The sequence below is a fragment of the Gouania willdenowi genome, chromosome 5, assembly GCF_900634775.1.
Source record: "Gouania willdenowi chromosome 5, fGouWil2.1, whole genome shotgun sequence".
Taxonomy (NCBI): domain Eukaryota; kingdom Metazoa; phylum Chordata; class Actinopteri; order Blenniiformes; family Gobiesocidae; genus Gouania; species Gouania willdenowi.
In genome coordinates, this window is record NC_041048.1 from 21,176,905 (window position 1) to 21,197,566 (window position 20,662).

The 20,662-nt window shown below is 36.9% G+C and overlaps 3 protein-coding genes across 6 annotated transcripts; 2 read left to right on the top strand and 1 right to left on the bottom strand.

Annotated features, from left to right (window-relative positions):
• The first annotated feature begins 630 nt into the window (after positions 1-630).
• Positions 631-9,771, top strand: atf1 (activating transcription factor 1). Of its 4 annotated transcripts, none has more exons than XM_028446570.1 (8): positions 631-830; positions 3,148-3,258; positions 3,381-3,478; positions 3,568-3,701; positions 4,996-5,178; positions 8,257-8,337; positions 8,462-8,609; positions 8,796-9,771. In XM_028446570.1, the coding sequence occupies exons 2-8, from the start codon at positions 3,148-3,150 to the stop codon at positions 8,938-8,940; spliced, it is 900 nt and encodes a 299-aa protein (XP_028302371.1). In that variant the 5' UTR covers positions 631-830; the 3' UTR covers positions 8,941-9,771. The 4 variants fall into 4 exon arrangements, with proteins under 4 accessions (XP_028302371.1, XP_028302373.1, XP_028302375.1 ...); XM_028446572.1 differs by having other exon boundaries at positions 632-830; positions 8,257-8,325; XM_028446571.1 differs by lacking the exon at positions 631-830 and adding an exon at positions 898-1,022.
• A 1,795-nt stretch (positions 9,772-11,566) lies between these two features.
• On the top strand, positions 11,567-16,290 carry LOC114463204 (methyltransferase-like protein 7A). The gene is made up of 2 exons (XM_028446576.1): positions 11,567-12,132; positions 15,022-16,290. Exons 1-2 carry the CDS (start codon positions 11,638-11,640, stop codon positions 15,253-15,255), a joined length of 729 nt encoding a protein of 242 aa, XP_028302377.1. The 5' UTR covers positions 11,567-11,637; the 3' UTR covers positions 15,256-16,290.
• LOC114463203 (methyltransferase-like protein 7A) lies at positions 15,288-20,185 on the bottom strand. The gene is made up of 2 exons (XM_028446575.1): positions 19,627-20,185; positions 15,288-16,881 (listed from the first exon to the last, which is right to left on the bottom strand). Exons 1-2 carry the CDS (start codon positions 20,140-20,142, stop codon positions 16,645-16,647), a joined length of 753 nt encoding a protein of 250 aa, XP_028302376.1. The 5' UTR covers positions 20,143-20,185; the 3' UTR covers positions 15,288-16,644.
• Positions 20,186-20,662: the final 477 nt, after the last annotated feature.

Consider the following 20,662-nt stretch of genomic DNA (forward strand, 5'->3'; position numbering starts at 1 on the left):
AAGTACATTTATTTGTTTTGTTTTTTTTTAAAAAAATGCATATATACTTCAATGTAATGGGCGTGGGGATATGTATACTTTTCAGCATTCACATTATTTTCATTTTTCTTTATTTAGTCAGGAGAACCACATTCATTGAGATGAATAATCTCTTTTACAAGTGTGTCCTTGCAGCAGTACATAAAACAAGTTTACAGTGTCAAAACAATACGACACTGTTCCTAAATAAATTGCAGAGAAGACAAGTACATGAAAAACAATTTTTAAAAAAAAGTGCAATCACAAAGTAAGAACATATGAAAGATAAAACTATAAAAACCACATTATGACAATCAACATTGTGAAATACTAAAAACGTGTGAAAAGAAATTCGAGAAAATTAGCAATAAAACAAACATTGGTACCTCCAATCTTCAATATTATATATATATATTATTATTATTTAATAACACAACCTAGTAATAGTAACAACTGTCCATACTACAACTACATTTCTTTAAAATAATAGAACCAAAGATGAGAAGAAAACAAACAATAGCGTGGCGATATGTTTGTTTTTGTTAACGTTTGCTGTTTCAAATACTAGTTCCTTGTGTCCAATCAGAATAGCGAAAAGCACCGATGACGTATGCGTCTTCATGCGCAAGTCCCGCCCCCACTTCCAATGGGGAAAAAGTGATCGGCTTTTTTAACATTGACATCTTTGTGTTTTTAGCTGTTAGCTGTTGACGCTAGCTAACTTCTTACGTCGTTTCCTCGATTAAAAGCCCATACAATCAGTACACGAAGTCCACGCGGTGAAGGCGAGCAGTTGCACGACCTTTAAAAAGGTAAAGTTGGGCTTAGCCGAGCGGCGGCTTCACCTCCGCCCGGTCGTCGCGGTAATGGCGGCTGCTTCGTCAAATTGTGCCGCAGCATGCAGTTAGCTTAATGGCTCCTCTACTGCTGACGTCTATTGACGCGTGCCAGTGACAGAGTTACACATATTTACTCGTCGGGAGCACAGCTCGCCCATCCCGTGTGTAAGAATAACCAAACGAAGCCCACACGTCACTCTTTACTGCGGGTTTTGTTGCTTTTTTAAAGGAATTATAGTCTTGTTTACCCCCAGGTGTTAGCGTAATTAGCAGCTAAACAAATGTGAATTAATTACAACATGAAGGCTGTTTATTTGTTTAGTGTTTGTTTTTAGCGTATATAGTTTGGTTTGGGTAAAAAAAAACAAAAGTTCTAAAGGGTTTTTTGTGTGTGTCGTAACTCCATGTTGACATGTTGCACTAATAGAGGAAGTCAGTCCTCGTTTGAACTGAGTCAAGCCCAGCACTTTTACCAATATAACTGTGTGAATGATAGAGATGTGTGATGAGATATTTCCTTTGAAAAATACTATTACCAACACGAGATTTAAGGCTTTTATGTGTTTTTGGTCTTTTTATGTTGGTGTTTTCTCTTTTTTTTTTGTTTTTTTTTCCCAAAGTAACTTCTCTGAAAAAGTATTGATAGCACTGTGTTTTGGAGAGATAACAACCTTGAGTCTTACGCATACTTTATTCTCCTATGCACTGTGCCTGTTTAGAATTTGTCAATGCTTATGCTCTCCTTGTGTAGCCAAATACTTGTTTTATTTATATGCCCAAATCTGAGAAATAGCAGAAAAATGGATTATTTTGTTATTTCAGTTTTGCAACCATGTGATAGAAATACAAAGTAATCTGTGGAGTGTTACTGTGTTAGTTAGCCATAGACATAATGTCGGACTAGTGTATAATTACAAGTAAAACTGAGCTATATTTTGTGATTTATGTGATTATTAATACTTTTATGGGGTATTTTATTGTAATTAAAAAATATAACTATGTCTAATTGATATTTAGGCCTTTGTTTTTATGAAATATGCTATTTCTAATATGGGTGGTGAAGAAAATTTGATAAATGCTTAATCATGATTTTATTATTGACGATTATGAATCGGTTTTTCAAATTTCCTTGTACCGAATATTTAAATTTTACAAACTGTAATAAAAGCCAGACAAGACCTAATTTGGATTTTTTGATTAGACTATACCATATTTAAGGTGCTGTGAGGTGTAGAAATGTCCCGATACAACTTTTTCACTTCCGATATGATACCGATATAGCAGCCTTGCATATCGGCCGATACCGATATTGATGCGATGCGATATCAGCACAAATCATACATACTTTTATTACTTATTTTGTAGTGTGCATCGTTAGAAAAGGCTTGATCAAGTGATGTTACTCAAACTGAGAACAATAGTCAGCAACAGTAGGTTACTTTGTTGGAGTGTGAACCACAGTCACCTATGGACAGAAGTGTTGGAGTGGAAAATTTATCGGAGAGCCTATATCGGTGATTTTAGATGCAGTCCGATAAAATCCGATATTCTTTTTTTTTTTTCCAGAGACAGCCTTTTATCCAAAGCATAATTTAGTCTATTAATGTTTTTAGAGTATGCCTCCCTTGTGTAGCTAAGCGTTTGATTTTGTTAGATTTTTAAATTTGTTATTTAAGAAAAAAAATTATATTTTTCACAGGTAATGTAATTTGCTTCCAAGGATTCCATAACCATGTGATGGAAATACACTAAAAAAAAATGTCAGTGTTTGACCACCTAATGTTGTTTTTTGTACACTAGCACCTTCATTCAAATGGCTGTGTCAAATCCATTTTTACCAGTTAGAATTCATAAAAAAGGAAATTGATATCTGATTTTTAAAGCATGTTTAACATAATTGCATAGAACTGTCTCTGCTTTGTCAGCTCAGACTCACTGATAAGGATTTTGATTAATTCTGAACTGCAAACAATTTTCATTTCTACCCACCAACTCTTTACAATACATCATATAATGATGATAATATTATTAATAATTATAATTAATAATAATAATAAACTGATACATACAAGGAACTATTTTAACAAAATGGCACTTTCTGAAAACAACAGTCATGTCAGTCTTTTCTAGGCCTGTCGTAGATTAAATTAAAACTGTTCACTGATTGTTGAAGTAGTTGAGACATTGTCTCTAGTCAGAAGGTGTAAACTTCATTATAACTTGACACAGATGTGCACCATCATCAGCTATTTACTGTATTGACATGATCTTTTTTTCTCCTTTTGACTAGATGTCACTTGATGGTTCTTCAGTGACCCTTGTACAACTGCCAGGGGGCCAGGTTCAAGTTCAAGGAGTGATCCAGTCTGTCATTCAGTCACCACAGGGACAGTCTGCACAGGTGAGACTACTTACTTTTAATGGCAAACCAACGGGCATCGATTAATTTAAGCTGAGTTTTTTTTTTTTTTTTTTTTTAAATAATCTCTTGCACATTTGTTAATCAAAGTTTTTCCCCTGAAGGGCCAGGAAACAGATAGTGAAGACTCACAGGACTCTTCAGATAGTGGAGCAACGCCCCAAAATACCAGAGAACTACTTGCACGACGGCCTTCATACAGGTAAAAATAGAAATAAATTTGAAAACTGTTAATTCTTTGGGTTTTTTTTAATTTCCTTTGCTAAAAACCAGTCACCTCACAACTTGCAGGAAAATTCTGAATGAGCTTTCATCAGAGGAAGTGACGCACGTAGAGGAAAAGGATCATGGCATTGCATTGTCAGGAGGAGCAGGTGCTACAGTTCCGACCACCCAAATCTACCAGACCAGCAGCGGCCAGTACAGTAAGACCTTTACACTGCACTTAAACTCACTAAGAAATAAGCACTAACTGAGGTTGGACTTACTATTTAAGCTACTATAGCAGTTAATGTTGTATATACTGTAAGTAGTGTATTAGTTAGGGGTGTCCCGATATAACTTTTTACCTTCTGATAGCATCACCTTGAGTGTTGGCCAGTGCCAATATCGATCGCATATGATATAGGTACAAATCATACATACTTTTATGACTTTTTTTATAGTGTGGAATGTTAGAAAAAAAAAAAGTAGGGCCTACGGTTTTTCATTTCAAAGTTTTTTAAATTCCGTTTCAGGGTTTACACATTTCCGCGTTACTTCACGTTGCACTTTTTTGTTTTGGTTTCCATTTCATCATCTTTTCCTGTTTAAATGATGACTCAAAATTAGACTTTCTGAAATAGTACCAAACACGCTAATCAGGGCAGATAGTCAGCTCCTGTTGTTAATTTCTATCATCAAGATTTTTTATGGAATCAGGAAGATTTACTCTGAAATCACACAATTATGAAGTTAGCGGTAACGCTAGTCCCTTAGCTACCCATTTATTGTAAAAGTTACCATGGAAATGCAATGCTGAAGTTTTGCTTGATGAAGCCCTGCATTCATATTCGATCACAGGATAACCTGATCACTAGGTTAACCGTAACACATAGTAAACAGGATTATGTATGGCAGTGGACATGTTTGTTTGTCACACTTTCTTGCCATTCAATCACTAAATGTTCCTGTGAGAAATTGCTTGTAAATGTGTGATATTATTGCAAAACATGCACCTGAGGCATTTTGTGTCATGTTAGTGCCCGATTGTAATTAAAGAGAGAAAAAAACATAGCGGGTCAGATTGTCTATTTCCTTTCTGAACGTGAATTCTGTTTTTTTTTTTTTTATCTGTTTTCCGCAATCACAGATAATCGGAGCCTCTAGAAAGTGCTTGATCAGTTGATACTACTCAGAAAGAGAATAGTGAGCAACAGTAGGTATGAGAAAAACTGACCCATTTATTATTGACCATTTGGTTATAGAAATGTTACCATTAAACATTAGAATATTCTACAATTGAATAAAATAAAAAAAATCAATTAGAAGGCTTCTCCCCAAAATAAAAATTGATGCTCTTTTTTTTTGGCTTATATCAGATCAATAGGCAATCCTTCGTGTCAGTATAGTTTTACATATTCATTTTTTACATCTATCTGCAAGGAGATGATTTGTTTTTAGATGCATATATTATGAGCTTTAGGTTAATGTAAGGGTCGTGCATATTGTTTGTTCTAGTCACCATCTCTGCCAATGGAACGATCCAGCTGGCCAATCCACCGTCTGAAAGCATTCAGGGTCCACAAGCTGTGGCCATGGCCAACTCTGGTGGAGCTCAGCCGGGCACCACTATTCTGCAGTATGCACAGACACCTGACGGCCAGCAGATACTGGTGCCCAGCAACCAAGTAGTCGTACAAGGTAGGAAAAAAGAAAACCATATGCATTTAAGATAAGATCATCTTTATTAGTCCCACAAAGGGGACATTTGCAGTGTTTCAGCAGCTGATGAACAAAACAGTGTAATAAAAATGGAGGATATTTACACATGGGCCTGTACACAGTACAGAGGCGTTATAGCATTACTATGACATGATTGGACATGTATAACGCCACTACTTTCCTGCAAAGTTTCAAATGGAACATTTAGTCATAAATTGTTCTCAAATAATAATTTTGCTAAACAAGCTCTGATCTGAAAACTAAGTGATCTTGTGTACAGTCCTAACTTCTGCACCACACCATAGCCTCTAGGGGTGGGAATCTTTAGGCACCTCACGATTTGATTCGATTACGATTCAAGGGGTTTCGATTTGATTCTAAATCAAATGTCTTTTGATGCATGTTGTATTCACAAAATATCTGTTGTATTCACTGTGTCCACGCACTGTATAAAATATATATTATTTGTAGTTAGAAAAAAAGAGATACATTACCATTCATTATCCTTTATTACACTAATGGAAGAAGTATGTGAACTGAAAATGTACAAGGTTTTGAAACAAAGGGAGTAGCAGCCTTCCTTGTAACATAACTTCAATTGAAAAAAAAAAAAATGACATATGACATTAGCTTCCAGTCATTAGCGATAAAGTGCACGGTTATAAGATGTCCACACATCACATGTCACTGCTATCCTACCCACTTTCTGCAGCGATGCTATGACTTCTGTTTTGGTTGGTTGTAAAGCTTTGGGATGGCCGTATAAGTAAAGTACCGTCAAGAAGAGATAGTATATCTCAGCTCCAAAGTATGCAGCAGCGAACGAAAGCCCTGGTTTTCCACGACCGAGTAAGACGTAAATCTTTAGCAGTAAATGTTGCAATCGACTTGTTAATCCACTTTACCTTTTCCGAAGAGGGTGGAAGCTTTGTTGTGACTTGTTCGATTGTTCTCTGGTTAGCAGAGGTACTTTTAGCCACAGCAACAGCCGACTTTGCCGCCTCCTCCGGGTGAATGCGTGCTATATGGCTTCTCATGTTCGTTGTGTTCCCAAAGTACTTAATTTTAGTGTAACAGAGCTTACATACAGCGTGGCTCTTGTCCAGTTCCCTTCCACCATGGACATTAAAGAAACATCAGATTTTAAGCTGCACGGGACTGGTCTTAACTCCCGCCCGTCCATGCTTCATTGTTGTGGTGCTCTCTTTAAAGTGTCCCTCTGGAAACGCGCTTCATGCCACAGTTCTGCTGCCTTTTTGTTCAAACTTTTAAACGCCCTCTGAAATTTAGATTTTCGATTACTGGAAATTAAAGAATCGATTCAGAATCGTCCACCTCCGAATCTTGATGCATCTGAGAATCGATTTTTCTCCCACCTCTAATAGCCTCCATGCTAAAAGGACGGGTCTTCAAACTCTAAGTCTGCATGTCGAATTTGGGCCACCGGTGCATCCAATTGGACCCACTGAATTATTTTATTCAAAGTGGGAATTACAGAGAAAGCATGAAATCATATTTATTATAAATCACTGCATATTTCAGTTCTTCCAAATTCACAAATTTTATGAATCTCCTCGATATGTGCAGTGGGCTTGCAATTGTTCTATATACTCATTATGCAATGATTGCAGTCGTTCTTATGCAATATTTCTTAAACCCTGCAATTTCTCACTGACAACACAGGAATTTTCTGGATTAAAGATGCAAATCCAAGACTAGTTGAAGTCCAGATGGAATGATTTCTGTAACTTATTACTGACACTCAAGGATGTCTGCTTTTATAAACATTGATAATGAAATAATGCTTTATGGTGCATTGTAAGGCTGGGTGATATATATTGAGTTTTTAATAAATAATGATATATTTATTTAAGAGATGTAGCATAGGACTATCGTAATATCGATATAATTTACGTTACATTAAAAGTTTCTTCTGTCGAGCTGCCAGAATGCGTTTTTTCTCCTCTCACTGTCAATCTTAATCCAGCCCCGCCTCTCTCCCGCTCTGTCCCTCTGAGTGAAACTCAACACACACGCGCTGCCGACACACCCCCCTCACTCACCTCAGCAGCCGCAGCAACAACATTGAGACAGAGTCGAACGAAGAGTTAGTTAGTAAAAAAAAAAAGAATAATGGTTACATTTGGAAATGGTTTGGCTTCAGAGTGAGTGTGCGCTCGCTGTAGAGATCCGGAGGTCTCCGCAAGTCGATAACGTAATAAACAGAACTCAAAACAACTTTTTACCGTCACACTGTCTGCATATTTATTGTATGCAGAGGAAGCTCAAACACTGCTTATATGTTGTTTCAGATGGGATGGTAACAAAAAAGTAACATAAAACTCCATGCGCTCCGTAGGGATCAGGAAGAAGGCAGGTCTTACTTAACTCTGACCTTACGTTACCATGGGGCCCTTAAAGGGACAGTCCTCAGAAGGCCAGCATTACAGCACGCGTGTGTGTTAGTAGTGGTAACTGTTATATTATATTATGGTATATTATAATACTTTGGATAATAGTCAGTAATAATAAATCAATAATTGATACTTGCAGCACTTTGGTCAGCTGAAGTTGTTTTTAAATTGTGCATAAATGCACATAATTTGTTTTATAAATGATGATATTGTTCTCTACACTTATGTTAATAAAGGTCCCTGTGTGACATTTGACATGTAGCTTTAACTGACTTACCTTATTTCAAAAAATCTGAAAAAAGAAACTAACAGGTACGCAATGCAATAATAGTTAGGGGAAACCCCCATTACATCACAGAGAAAACATCAATGTATATATTGAGTATTGCCCCTCTGGTTCGATTGTATGCATCAAAGCTTCATCTCAAGGCAAGGGCAAACTATTGAGATATATATTGTATATCGTGATATAGCTTGAAAATATAGAGATATTAAAAAAAAGCATTCGTCCCATTAGAGAGACACCTCATCAAGTGCAGGAGTGAGAAGCCTTAAAGCAGAAGTAGTGTTATTTAAAAAATAAAACACCCAGAAATAAAATACATACTGTATATTTTGTTTATACTTTATTCTTTCTTTGTAGCCCAGCACCAACTACTGGTCCATGAACCGGTGGCTGAGGACTACTGCTTTAGGTTAATCAGTAGCAGAGGTGAAAGTCCAAGTAAATGAAGTATTTATCACACAATGTGCACATATGGAACCATAAAAGTCATTTGAATAAAGTGGTTGATCTTTTGATCTGTGAAACATTTTTTTTTTAATATTTACTGTGTCCTGTCATTTAGGTGCTGGGGGAGAGATGCAGGCGTACCAGATCCGCACAACACCCACATCGCTGTCTCAGACCGTTGTTATGTCATCCCCAGTGGGATTTTCCCAGAGTAACACTGCCGATCCAACAGTGAAGAGAGAAATAAGGCTAGCAAAAAACAGGTAGAGTGTTGAACAGCAGTGTTAAGTATGAATCAAAAAGCTATTGATGAAATAAAGCAATTTGCAACACTGTCACCGTTTTGGGCAAAGATATGACTAGCATTTATTTGTTTAGTTAATGTTGAAACTACTTTTCTGTCTGTTTTGCATATTAAAAATGGCGTCCTTTTGTTTTCTGTTCATTAGAGAGGCAGCACGTGAATGTCGACGAAAGAAAAAGGAATATGTCAAGTGTCTGGAAAACCGTGTAGCTGTCCTTGAGAACCAAAACAAGACTCTGATTGAAGAACTGAAAACATTAAAGGATATTTACTGTGTGAAATCAGGGTAACGTGTTCCCATTAATGTGGAGCAGCAGATGTAGTTCAGCCTACTGGACATGACTGGTTTTGGGGGAGCAATTTATTTCAGGGCGAGACTCCCCTGTTTTTGATATGAGTTTAAGGTGAGTTTTACAGAAACAAAAACAAAAAAAGTATTTTTGTAATCGTTTTTCTGCTTGTTTTGGGAGTTTTTTTTTTCTTGTTTTTTTTTTTTTTTTTTTTTTAAACTTTTCTAACATAACATTTATAGTTATGTACATTTTTAGTCCTGGGATAAATGAAATTGTGAGCTTTAATAACTTCAAATATGTCTGTTTTTGTGAAGCAACAATTCCCCTCATTTCCCATTTGGAGATGTTACATTCCTTGATTTTGTGCAATGGAAAAGAAAAAATGATGCAAGTCATTATGAACTTGGCTGTTTTAATCATGATATTCAGGGAAAAAAAGCACAGTGTCCAGCACATATTTATTTTGTACATCATAGGGAAGACTGGGAAAGAAGAACAATCCATATGTAAAATGTTGCTGATCCTGTAAGTAAATATATATACTGTATTTGAATTGTGTATTTTATATTTTCCCAAATCTGCCCTTAATTTCTCAGTTTGTTGTTAGGGTGTTTGAATATACATTGTACATCAAGTGTGCTACTGAGCCCCCCACCCCCCAATTCACAAACAGAGTTCTGCATTCCTTCAGGCTGGCTCATACTTCTCAGATGGGATGCTGTTGCAATGCAGTCTGGGATTTGTAGTATCAATGGCATGCACTCAAAATACCAGCATCTTTTTGAAAGAAAAGTTTTACAATGTCAATAAAGATTCTACCTATTTGTTTATCTGTCTGTGTATAATAACAAAGAAGTCAAGCAGGGTAATTTTAATTTAAAAAATATAAAATAAAACACCATACTGGATGGTTGAGGCCTGCTGGCCTTCTGTTTGATATATACAATGCTGTATTTCACCCACAAGAGGCTGCTAAAACTGAAGGATAAAAATCACCACTGAATGTTAGAATATTTATAATCACATACTGTAAACAAAAAGGTTTATTCTGCACAAAGTTTATTTACCAGCCGAACAGTTAAACATGTGGACTTATAACTTGAGAGTTGTAAGGCTGAGTGTGATGTGAGTTACTACTGTGAACCCATGAGCAAGGCTCTTAACTGCAAATGCTACATGGGTACAACACTGATTGCCACTGCTCCTCAAGGATGGTTAAATATAGATAAATCATTTTAATGAATGTACCACTGTATATATGACAAAGAAATATTCTTCTACCAAATTTAAACAGACTGATTTTATAATTGTGATGTAATCGGAAAGCAATCATACTGAGATTCCTTTTCGATGCAACCGATATTCAGTCAGTGTCGTGTGGACATCTAGGTGGTGATGTCAAGCACTGCCCTGTAATGTAGACCTTATACCAGTGTTGCACAAGTCCAGTCCTGAATAGCTGCTGTCCTGCATGCATCACATTACTCATTGTAATGTGTAGCTCATTTTTAGGCGTGGATTATAGGCTAAACCTAAAAATCTGATCATTTGGATTTGTCAATAGATCTGTCAACCGTCAATTCTGCATTTGTGAGTTTTGCTTAGCCCTGTGGTGGTGTACTGTACTAAACCACAACCTGTAGGGGCTCCAAACCCAACCACGGGGCTGCGTACTGGAAAAAGTAAAAATATTTAAAAAAAACATTTTATTTCATTTTTGTGTATATTCCAGTAAATGTTAGTAAAACTACTGAAATGTACTTGAAATTAGTTATAAGGGTTGTCCATATTTTCACAAAATGTATATTATAGTCTATTTTCAAAACATTCCTTTTGATAATATTTACTTTTTCAAATATTATTCGTTTTAATCTAACTCAGTTTTTAAGTTTCACTGTTTTATTGTCATAATTATTGTAGTTAACTATTCTAAAGGTATTAAACAGTAATAAAATAATTGTTTCGTTGAGTCATCTGCCACTCATCTGAGTCTGGTCGCAGGGCAAAATCCTGAGCAGAGAAGCCCAGGCGGTCCTCTGGGGGACTTCCTAGCGTGTCCTCTGGATCTCTGGACATGCCCAGCACACCTCCATTAGTTTATTGCATGTGTTTACACACACACACACACACACACACACAAACTTAGTGATGGTAAATAAATGTGTGTGAGGCATTAGCAGACCCCTGTGGCTGTGACCCTGGAAACGGGAACAAGCGGGTCAGAAAATGGGTGGATGAATGGATGTAACACTGGAAGTGGACTTAATTTTGGTATGGATAATATAAATCAACCACTGGTTTAGTACAAATCAAATCCTGAGAAATCAAACGCACATTTGCAAATAAGTAAAATACACAAGTAATATATGTATTTACTTAAGGATCAGCAATATTTCCGTTTTGGATTAGTCATCTCTCCCACCCCTACCTAAGATTACAAATTAAAAGTATGCTTTTGGCCCACTTAATGTCTAAGTAACTAGTTAAATCTAGTGTTGTTCGTCTACTTGACACCTTTATTTTCATTTCAAGGTGGACTTTGACAGGCTGAGCGCAGCTGCCAGCTTTTATTCTGAAGGCTGCACCACAACACCGGCCTGACCGGATGTGGTGTATGTCTCAGACTGGCTAACTTTGGTGTTTACTCAAACCCATACTGGTTAGTGGTGACTACGCTGCACAGCGTGTGTGAAAATGAGTGTTTTTCTTCGCTTCTGGACTTTAGTGGCCAATATACTATGTTTGCCCCTGCATTTAATGGAGGCGATAGGTCTGTACGCGATCTACAAACGTATCTTCCCCTTTTGCTTGTACCGAATTTCGTTCAAATACAACGAGAAAATGCACGACAAGAAGAAGGAGTTGTTTCGCAACCTGTCTGAGTTTGAGAAGCCTGGCAGGCCGCTCACCATCCTGGAGATCGGCTGTGGCACTGGGACTAACTTCCAGTTTTACCCCGCTGGCTCTAAGGTGGTCTGCACAGACCCGAACCCGCATTTCCAGAACTACCTGAAGACCACCATGAAGGAGAACCAGCAGCTGACCTACGACAGGTTCGTGGTGGCGTCGGGGGAGAACCTGAGCTCCGTGGAGGACGAGTCAGTGGACGCGGTGGTGTGCACCCTCGTGCTGTGCTCGGTCAGCGACGTCAGACAGACTCTGCGCGAGGCTCACCGCATCCTGAGGCCGGTGAGAGAACCTGCAACCCACGCAGTGCTGATATACAGATATGCATAATAAGAGTAGCCCAGACCACTGGTTAATGGTTAAGTTTAGCACAGTTATTAACAGGTGTTTTTACATCAAGTTATTCTGATTATTTTATTCTATTTATTTAGCGAACAGGCGTGTTTTCATACAATCAGATTCAATACGAAGTTCTTTAAAATCAGAATCAGAAATACTTTAATAATCCCGGGGGGAAATATTTTTGTTACAGTTCCAGATATACAACAACAAATATTATACAAGCATCATCTATTGAGAACAATATACATATAACTACATATATAAAAGCTAGGGGTGTCTCGATCCGATATCGATGTCGGATATTGATCAGATATTAGCCTGAAAATGAATATAGGATATCGGAGTCAAATTTCTGGATTCTCCGTTTTTTTTTCTGTTTTTTTTTCCCTCAAATTCATTTTTGTTTTTTGTTTTATTCAATTATAGAATACTGTAGATATTCTGTTGAAGATTAAAATATATGTAACCAATTGGTTAATATTAAATGGGTCAGTTTTTGTCATACCTACTGTTGCTGACTATTGTTCTCTGAGGAACATCACTTTATCAAGCCTTTTCTAACATTCCACACTACAAAATATGTAATTATTATTATTTTTATGTATTTTAAAAAGTATTTATACAATACAGTGTTAATGCTGATACCGATATCGTCCGATTCGTAAGGCTGCAATAAAGGAAATGATAAGGTTGTATCGGGACATCCCTAATAAAAGGGGGATGGAAACGGGGGTCGCAGGTGTTCATGCTTTTATTCATTTTTTTTTTTTTTTTTCTCGATAAATGTCATTTCATGATTAAACCCAAATACAATCTTCACATCAAACACACAGAGCACAGGACAAATGTTAAAATACATAAAAATCTCATATGGTTTGAAGTTAAAAACGGTTTATTAAATTAATTTATGGTCTTTCTATGGAGTATTATAACAACTAAAATACTAAAAGCTTTTTTTCAGTACAAAAACCATCATTATTTAACTAGGCATGCAGTTTGTGGTTGTTTTATTTTACCCAAAGTAAGAATTTCATTAGTACAGCACTCAGTAACATACAGCGCTATGCATGAATGGAGTTCATTACCAAGTGACATTAAAATACATAACCTTTATAATTAAAAAAAAAAAAAAAAATCCCTATAGAGATATTATTTATGAAGAAACATTAATTCTAATACTTTGGAGCATTAATGTCTGTTGTTATTGATTTTGTTGGACTTTTTGTTGGTGTAATATGATCATTATTTTCATTGTATAATAATTTGTGGATAGCTTATGTGTAAACTAATTGGGATCCTAATAAACAAACAAACCCAGAGCACATATAATGTACAGTACTAGACCCACGCGTACACATTAGTGGGAGCTTTACCAGCTGAGTAAGCATAACCTTTGTATCGTTTACTAGTTTTGTCATTTCTATCGATTTTCTTTCCTGATTACAAAGTAACTTAAATGTTCTTGGATCTGACTCTACAGCTCTCTAGGTGAACCCCAGAATATAAACTTTATAAAGCACAAAAACATTTTATTTATTTATTTTTAAACCTGAACTTCTTCAATCTTTTCATTTGTGCTAAAATAAACCAAGCAGTCTGCCTGTAGCTCAGAATAGAAAGATGTGGCTTTGGTTATGTAATCTGTGTACTTTCTACTCACCAAACATCTGTGGCAAGAACTATAATAGATTGTACTTTCATATGCATAATTATGTGCTGCAAAAGCTATAAACTCACTTTTAAGGTAATGTTTGGATGATCTTTCAATCTCAAACAAGCTACATTTTGGATTAGGCAGATTTCTTATTAAAATCCTAGTTAACAGTCAGTTAGGATTGGATTGCACAATACATTTAGACTATGAAATAAAGAATACTCTGCTTAGAAACAATGTGTAGTGTTTAAATTCAGACAGAAAACCACAAAGTTTTATTGATTTCCTTCTTTTCTTTACAGATGGTTTCACTTTAGTCATTTTAGAAAACACATGAGTTTGTTCTGCAGCAAATCCTTTGCGTTATCATAGCAGCTGTCTTAAAATATGGATAATATAACTGTGCAGACTTGATTCCATACGGTGTGTGGATGATCTATTCCAGTGTTTCTCAAATGGGGGTGCGTGTACCCCTAGGGGTACACAATGGCACTACAGGGTTAAGAGAGAGAGAGAGAGAGAGAGGAAAATGAACAAATGGAAGCATTTAAAATATTGGGTTTTATGTTTATTTTTAGTTAAAAAAAAAAAAAAAACATGATTATACTAGATTTGACCAGCAACACACAAAACGACAACATTAACACACATTAAATGAGAGAAAAATACACAAGATCATTACAAAACACACAAAAATAACAGAGAAACAACCAAACAACACCAAAAACGCACACACTGAGAGAATAATTTAAATAATACCAACAAGACACAAAAACACACAAAATAAGAGAAAAATATACTGAATAATGAAAAGAACAGACAGACAACAACAAAAGGACACCAAAAACACACAAAATGATGATAGAAGTGATCTTGATTAGAACATGAACATGAGGGAGATGACTGGAAAATATAAAAACTAGAAATAAATCTATTCAGGAGGCACTAAATGTGGTTTTATTCCACTTATTTACAAAATAAAATTCTTTAAAATGTGTGTTATCTTTATTCATTCCATCATTATGCTCTGTAGTTGTTTTTTCATAGTATGCTGAGCAAAATGTTGTAGTCGGACAAAGGGGGTACTTGGATTCAAGAATGAGAGAAAGGGGGTACTTGAGCAAAAAAAAAAAAAGGATTTCCTGTTTGTAATTAGAATCTTGTTGGTCTTGCAGGGCGGCGCGTTCTTTTTCTTGGAGCATGTCGCTGCAGACCCTTCGACGTGGTCCCACTTCTTCCAGCACGTTCTCCAGCCTCCTTGGTATTACTTCGGGGACGGCTGTTGGGTCACTCGGGAAACCTGGAAATACCTGGAGGAAGCTGGATTCTCTGAGCTCAAGCTGAGGCACATCGACGCTCCTCTGATTTTCATGATCAAGCCACACATCGTCGGCTACGCCGTCAAATAAATCCCCCTCTGCTCGTTTATGTCGTTAGGCTGACATTACGGGCCTGTACTATGAAGCTGGATAAGTATATCAGGGATATCTCTCTAGCAGGCTTCACCTAACCAAACATTCTCTGTCAGAGAGCCCCTGTCCTACGAAGCAGGAAGGAATCAGTGCAGGAATTGATGAGTGTTAATGCTTAAATTAGTGAGATTATACAATATTCATTGGAGAAAACTGACACTGACCATGTTCACTTTATTACGGCACAGAGCTTGTCTGTAGCTCTGATGCTGCGTTCATACAATCTCAACTAATATTATATTTTATACAGTCTATAATATCTCACAGGTTTCATCAGCTGACTAATGTAGATCAGTCCATCAGATAAAAATCTATCTTTCCTATAGGATGTCATGGGAAAATGAAAGGATTGCATTGATGCCTAAATATTCTCTCTCCTGTAGCATCACATCCACGAAGCAACGTGTTCACACAATGATCCACCTGTTCTTGTGCAGGTCATTTTCTAAGAGAACTGATTGGCCAGGGGGTGGGACTTTCATACTTGCTCAGATCTTATCCACTTCATAACCTCGTCCCAACCAGGTTAGGTGTTCAGCCGAAGTTACCACGGTGATTTAGCCCATTAAGAAGTTATCCACGTCATAGTACAGCAAACGCCTAAGATATTCCAGAAGTTAGCGCAATAAGAGGTAATCCAGCTTCATAGTACAGGCCCTACATGTCCACATGACATTGCATAGGACAAGTTGAAAATGAACGACTGATATAAGTCATCCTCAATTATAGAATCAACACATTTTTAAACTTTGTTTGTGCAGATTAAACCTTTCACATTTGATAAAGAGAATTTATTTCAATCATCGGACAGCATGTTGTGATTGTTTTGTATACATTTAAAGGGAATTTAATTTTTAGGCCTAAACTGTCTAATTTTGTCCTTTTCCATAAGAAATATGGACTCACTGACATATTGTACTGTGTGTGCTTTGCTATGAGTGAAGTGATATTAAATAAACGTTTTATTTTGAACTCTTGCGTTTTTTTCCTTTTTTAAAACTTTGATAGCCTCTTGTGTTTCAAGTGCACCATTGCTGCTGCTGCATATATATATATATATATATATATATATATATATATACACACACACATATATTAAAGGTGGGACCATGAATCGTTCCACAAGCTATATCGTGATAAGATAACGTCACAAGATGTATCGTCGAGGCACCATTATTGCGAGCCCATTATCGTATCGTAAACTCAGTGTATCATCCCACCTCATTATGTAACACATCTACAGTCTATCGCTGACCTGATCAACCCATGTTGATGACTTTTGAACATTCCTCAACAAACTTCTGCTCATCAAACCATATTTAATATTCATCTGATGGCGTAACCCCAGATGTGCGGCCTTATCACAGATGTGACCTCCGTCGCCTCCATGTGTTGTAGGTGTAGCTCAGCAAAGCCTGCCTGCTCCAGATCCTTCCACGTCGCTCTGGTAACTGTGCATCCATCTCCAAGATAATACCACAGGGGTTCAAACACATACTGACAGAAATGTATCCATGAGGAGGGGTCGCCGACCACATGCTCCAGGAAGTAAAAAGCTCCTCCCTGAAGGAGACGAAGCAGAAACATAGTGAGTGTATGTTTAGACAGGATCTTCACTCAGACTTCCTTTTGTGACCAATTTTTTTCATCACTGTTACAGCATTCTGTTTATCACACTTTTGATATGAGACTTTGAGCAGAGAGTGTTCATTGCTGGCAATGTGAATACAGCACAATCTGTCTGTACTGCGGGTAATCTAATCTAACAGGACAGCAAAGGAGCAACGTCTCTGTTCAAAAGTACAACGATATAATGTATTCATCGTGTATAAACATATGACAAATTGTACACGAACACACATTTGATGATATGATGATTAATATAACAATTGCCATCACTCAGACTTCCTTTTGTGACCAATTTTTATTTAATTTGGTGAACTTTTATGGAATAATTTGAATGAAATTGCAGGATTTTGGGAAAAAATGAGAGTTCTCTCAATAACTTGAGATTAAAAATGACTGCCATCACATCATATAAACTGTGAGCTCAGCAAATATTGTGGAATATCATTAAATGTGTATATTAGAGGGGCTGATATATCTGCAAGTGAATTATTTGGTCATTTACACAGTGATCTGTTTTCGCTGTCATTTTTTATTTCTCTTGCGGGCCAAATTGGATGCTCTGACGGACTGGATTTGGCCCCTGGACCTTGATTTTGACACATGCTTTACTTTGGCTACGACTTATGAACGCTGTGAGAGAAATACTCCTCACAATAAACTAATCCTGCATTTTTCAACCTTAGGGTTGTGACCCTGTGTGGGGCTGCCTGAAATGTCTAGTAATTAAATGTATATTTAAAACTGAATTATTTTTCTTTTTAAATGAAAACATAACACAGTCTTACACAACTGTATTCTATACCTGGAATAACTAAAAAATTAAGCCAGTTCAAATAAAATGCAATATAAAAATATCTGAGCTGGCACTAATCCTGGAAAATCTGTATTTGTAACACAGTCATAACAAATGTGATAAAAAAAAAAAATTCATCTACAAAGAAAAATGTATTTAGGGTCGCCAGAAATTATTGATATCAAAATGGAGTCACGAACCAAAGAAGGTTTGAACTAATCTCTCCTGCCATTTTTTTTTTTAAATTATCGACAAAAATCTGACATTCCAGTATAGTAAGAAATTATTTTAACCATGTACTATTGTATATCCAGTCAATTCTTACCATATTCTAAATCAGTGGTTTTCTTATTTCTGAATTCCAGTACCCTGACTACAACATTTTGCTTAGAAAGCTATTTAAAAACAACTATAGAGCATAATGGTGGAATGAACGGATGATAACACAAGAAAAGAATATCAATTTGTAAATAAGTCAAAAGAAACTATATTTATTTGGTGGATCCCAACCTATTTTGGATCGTGACTCCATTTTGATATCAAGAATTTCTGGCGACCCCAAAGACATTTTTTTCTTCTTTCTATAATTAGTTGTTGATCATGTTTGAGCTCAGATATTTATTTATTTCATTTTTTTTTTTTACTGCATTTTAGTTCACTTCAGTTCAGTGTATTAGCCTTTTGCAGTATGAAAACCACATTGGAAAAGAAATGTGCATGGAGCTCAAAGTGCACAAAGACATTTCACATTACATAAACAAAACTAAAACAAAAAAACAACCAAACAATCAAATGAATGCCACAAAAATTACAATAAGGTAAAGTACTGTACAATAAAGAGTCACATAACATACTATAGAGTCAAATTCAGTATAATAAGATCAAGATAATACAAAATGAAAGCGCTTTGTTTAGAGTCATCACAGCTTGTGGAAAGAAACTGTTCAAATGGCGAGCAGTAGAACATGTGACACCTTTTCCCTGAAGGAAGCATTTCAAAGATGGGAGTGAGATTATCAAACCACACAGTAAAACAATTGGTTAAGACAATCTCAATTACACAATAGTAGAAGTTTAAAAAAAATCTCAGCATTTTGGCTGAAGTCACAAAAGAGGCGCTGTCTTGTTTTCTTAGCAATGTTACTGGTATTAGAGCTCCAGTTCAAGTCATGAGAAAGAGTCACGACCAATTATTTACATTTCTCAACAATCTGCACATCACAATCATTGATGGTAATGGGCAACTGATTTCTATTGTGATGAAAGTCAATAACAAGTTCACCTGTTTTTCATGTGTTCAAAAGCAAGTTGTACTAGAACTAGAACTAAATTTATATTTCACAAAGTGAAAGTATTGACATACGGTTGTTGAAGATTGTGTGTTGTTTTTATTGAAAAACATTTTATTTTTTTTCATTTTTCACAAATTTCAGGTGACCCCATTTAAACTCCAGGTGACCTCATATGGGGTCCCAACCCCAAGGTTGAAAAACTTGGATTTAATGGCTCTTGAATAGATTTATTTCTATAATTTGTGTCCTTTCAAATAATCTCCCAAGTACCATCGCGTACCGCTAGGGGCACTGTTCTAAATCATATCTAGGCTACTGTAAAGATAAAAGTTTTAGCATATAGTAAAATTAGCTGAGCTCCAAATTTTAGCACTAGTGACTTTACTATGGTTGATATCACTGATAATAATTCATGCTCACATGGCTTTCCATAAAATAAATAAATAATAATACAAATCCGAACATAAACAATAGGCTTCCCAGGCTTGCCCCCCTAATAATAATAATAACAATAATAATAATAATAATAAGGATGCATTAACTTTGTTGTCACAATGTTAAATGTGTGACAGAGCTATCAGCACTTGAACGCACCACTCGGAGCACGCGGCGGACCTCCTGCAGCACGTGCTGCACGTGGCGGACGGAGCACAGGACCAGCGTACCCACCACCACGTCCACCGAGCCGTCCTGTATCTCCTTCATGTCCTCCCCGGACACCACCACGAACCGCTCGTAGGTCAGGTGCGTGTTGGCGTCCATGCTCGAGCGCAAATAGGAGTCAAAGTGTGGGTTGGGGTCTGCGCAGGTCACGGTGCACCCCTGCGGGTAAAAGCTGAAGTTTGCGCCGCTTCCGCAGCCGATCTCCAGCAGACGCAAAGTCCCGTCACTCCCTGCAAACCTGGCCACGTTGCGAAAAAGCGCCCTCTTGACTTTGTGCATTTTGTCATTGTAGGAGAAGGTGATGTTGTAGGCGAGCAGTGGAAACAGGCGTTTGTAGGCGCTGTAGAGACCCAGCATCTCCATCAGCTGGAAGGGAAGACTAAGTGTCCAACACAGGAGCCTACACACTCCCATCACAACCTGCTGCATGCTCCTAGGTCCGAGCATCACTTCAGAACTACAGGAGAATCTCACAGCTTGAGCAGATCAAAAGATTACCTGCTTAAGACTACGGCAGCAATGGCGCACTGTAACCACAAGAGGCCGCCAAAACTCAACCGAACGGGAAAAAAAGAGCAAACTTTATTTACAACCACTCAGCAAAAATACTAGGGATGTAACAATATCTAAATCTCAAGGTTCGGTATAATCACAGTAGAAACCTCACGGTACAATACATTTTGCGATGTTGTAGGAAAGCTCACGGTTTTAGAGGAAGGCACACAGGTTTAGCAGCAATGCTAAACAAAAAAACAAGAAATTGTCTGTTTTCCATTTTGACAGTATTTATTGTCATACTTTTAGATTTATAACATAAACTGAATACTGCCTACTAGCAGATACCGATTATTCAGCCTAAAGTGCAATTATCAAAAGTGAGTCAGGAACACGCAGCAACACAGGTATAGAAACAGCCTAGTTACAATAAATCAAGTAACATGAAACAGCCAAGGAAATCAAAGTAGTG

Coding starts and splice junctions, on each gene's coding strand:
- atf1 (XM_028446570.1), top strand. CDS start 3,148: ATGTCACTTGATGGTTCTTCAGTGACCCTTGTACAACTGCCAGGGGGC. Junction 3,479..3,567: donor GCACGACGGCCTTCATACAG/GTAAAAATAGAA, acceptor CACAACTTGCAG/GAAAATTCTGAATGAGCTTT. Junction 8,338..8,461: donor TAGCAGAGGTGAAAGTCCAA/GTAAATGAAGTA, acceptor CCTGTCATTTAG/GTGCTGGGGGAGAGATGCAG.
- LOC114463203 (XM_028446575.1), bottom strand. CDS start 20,142: ATGCTCGGACCTAGGAGCATGCAGCAGGTTGTGATGGGAGTGTGTAGG. Junction 16,882..19,626: donor TCCGCCGCGTGCTCCGAGTG/GTGCGTTCAAGT, acceptor CGTCTCCTTCAG/GGAGGAGCTTTTTACTTCCT.
- LOC114463204 (XM_028446576.1), top strand. CDS start 11,638: ATGAGTGTTTTTCTTCGCTTCTGGACTTTAGTGGCCAATATACTATGT. Junction 12,133..15,021: donor CTCACCGCATCCTGAGGCCG/GTGAGAGAACCT, acceptor TTGGTCTTGCAG/GGCGGCGCGTTCTTTTTCTT.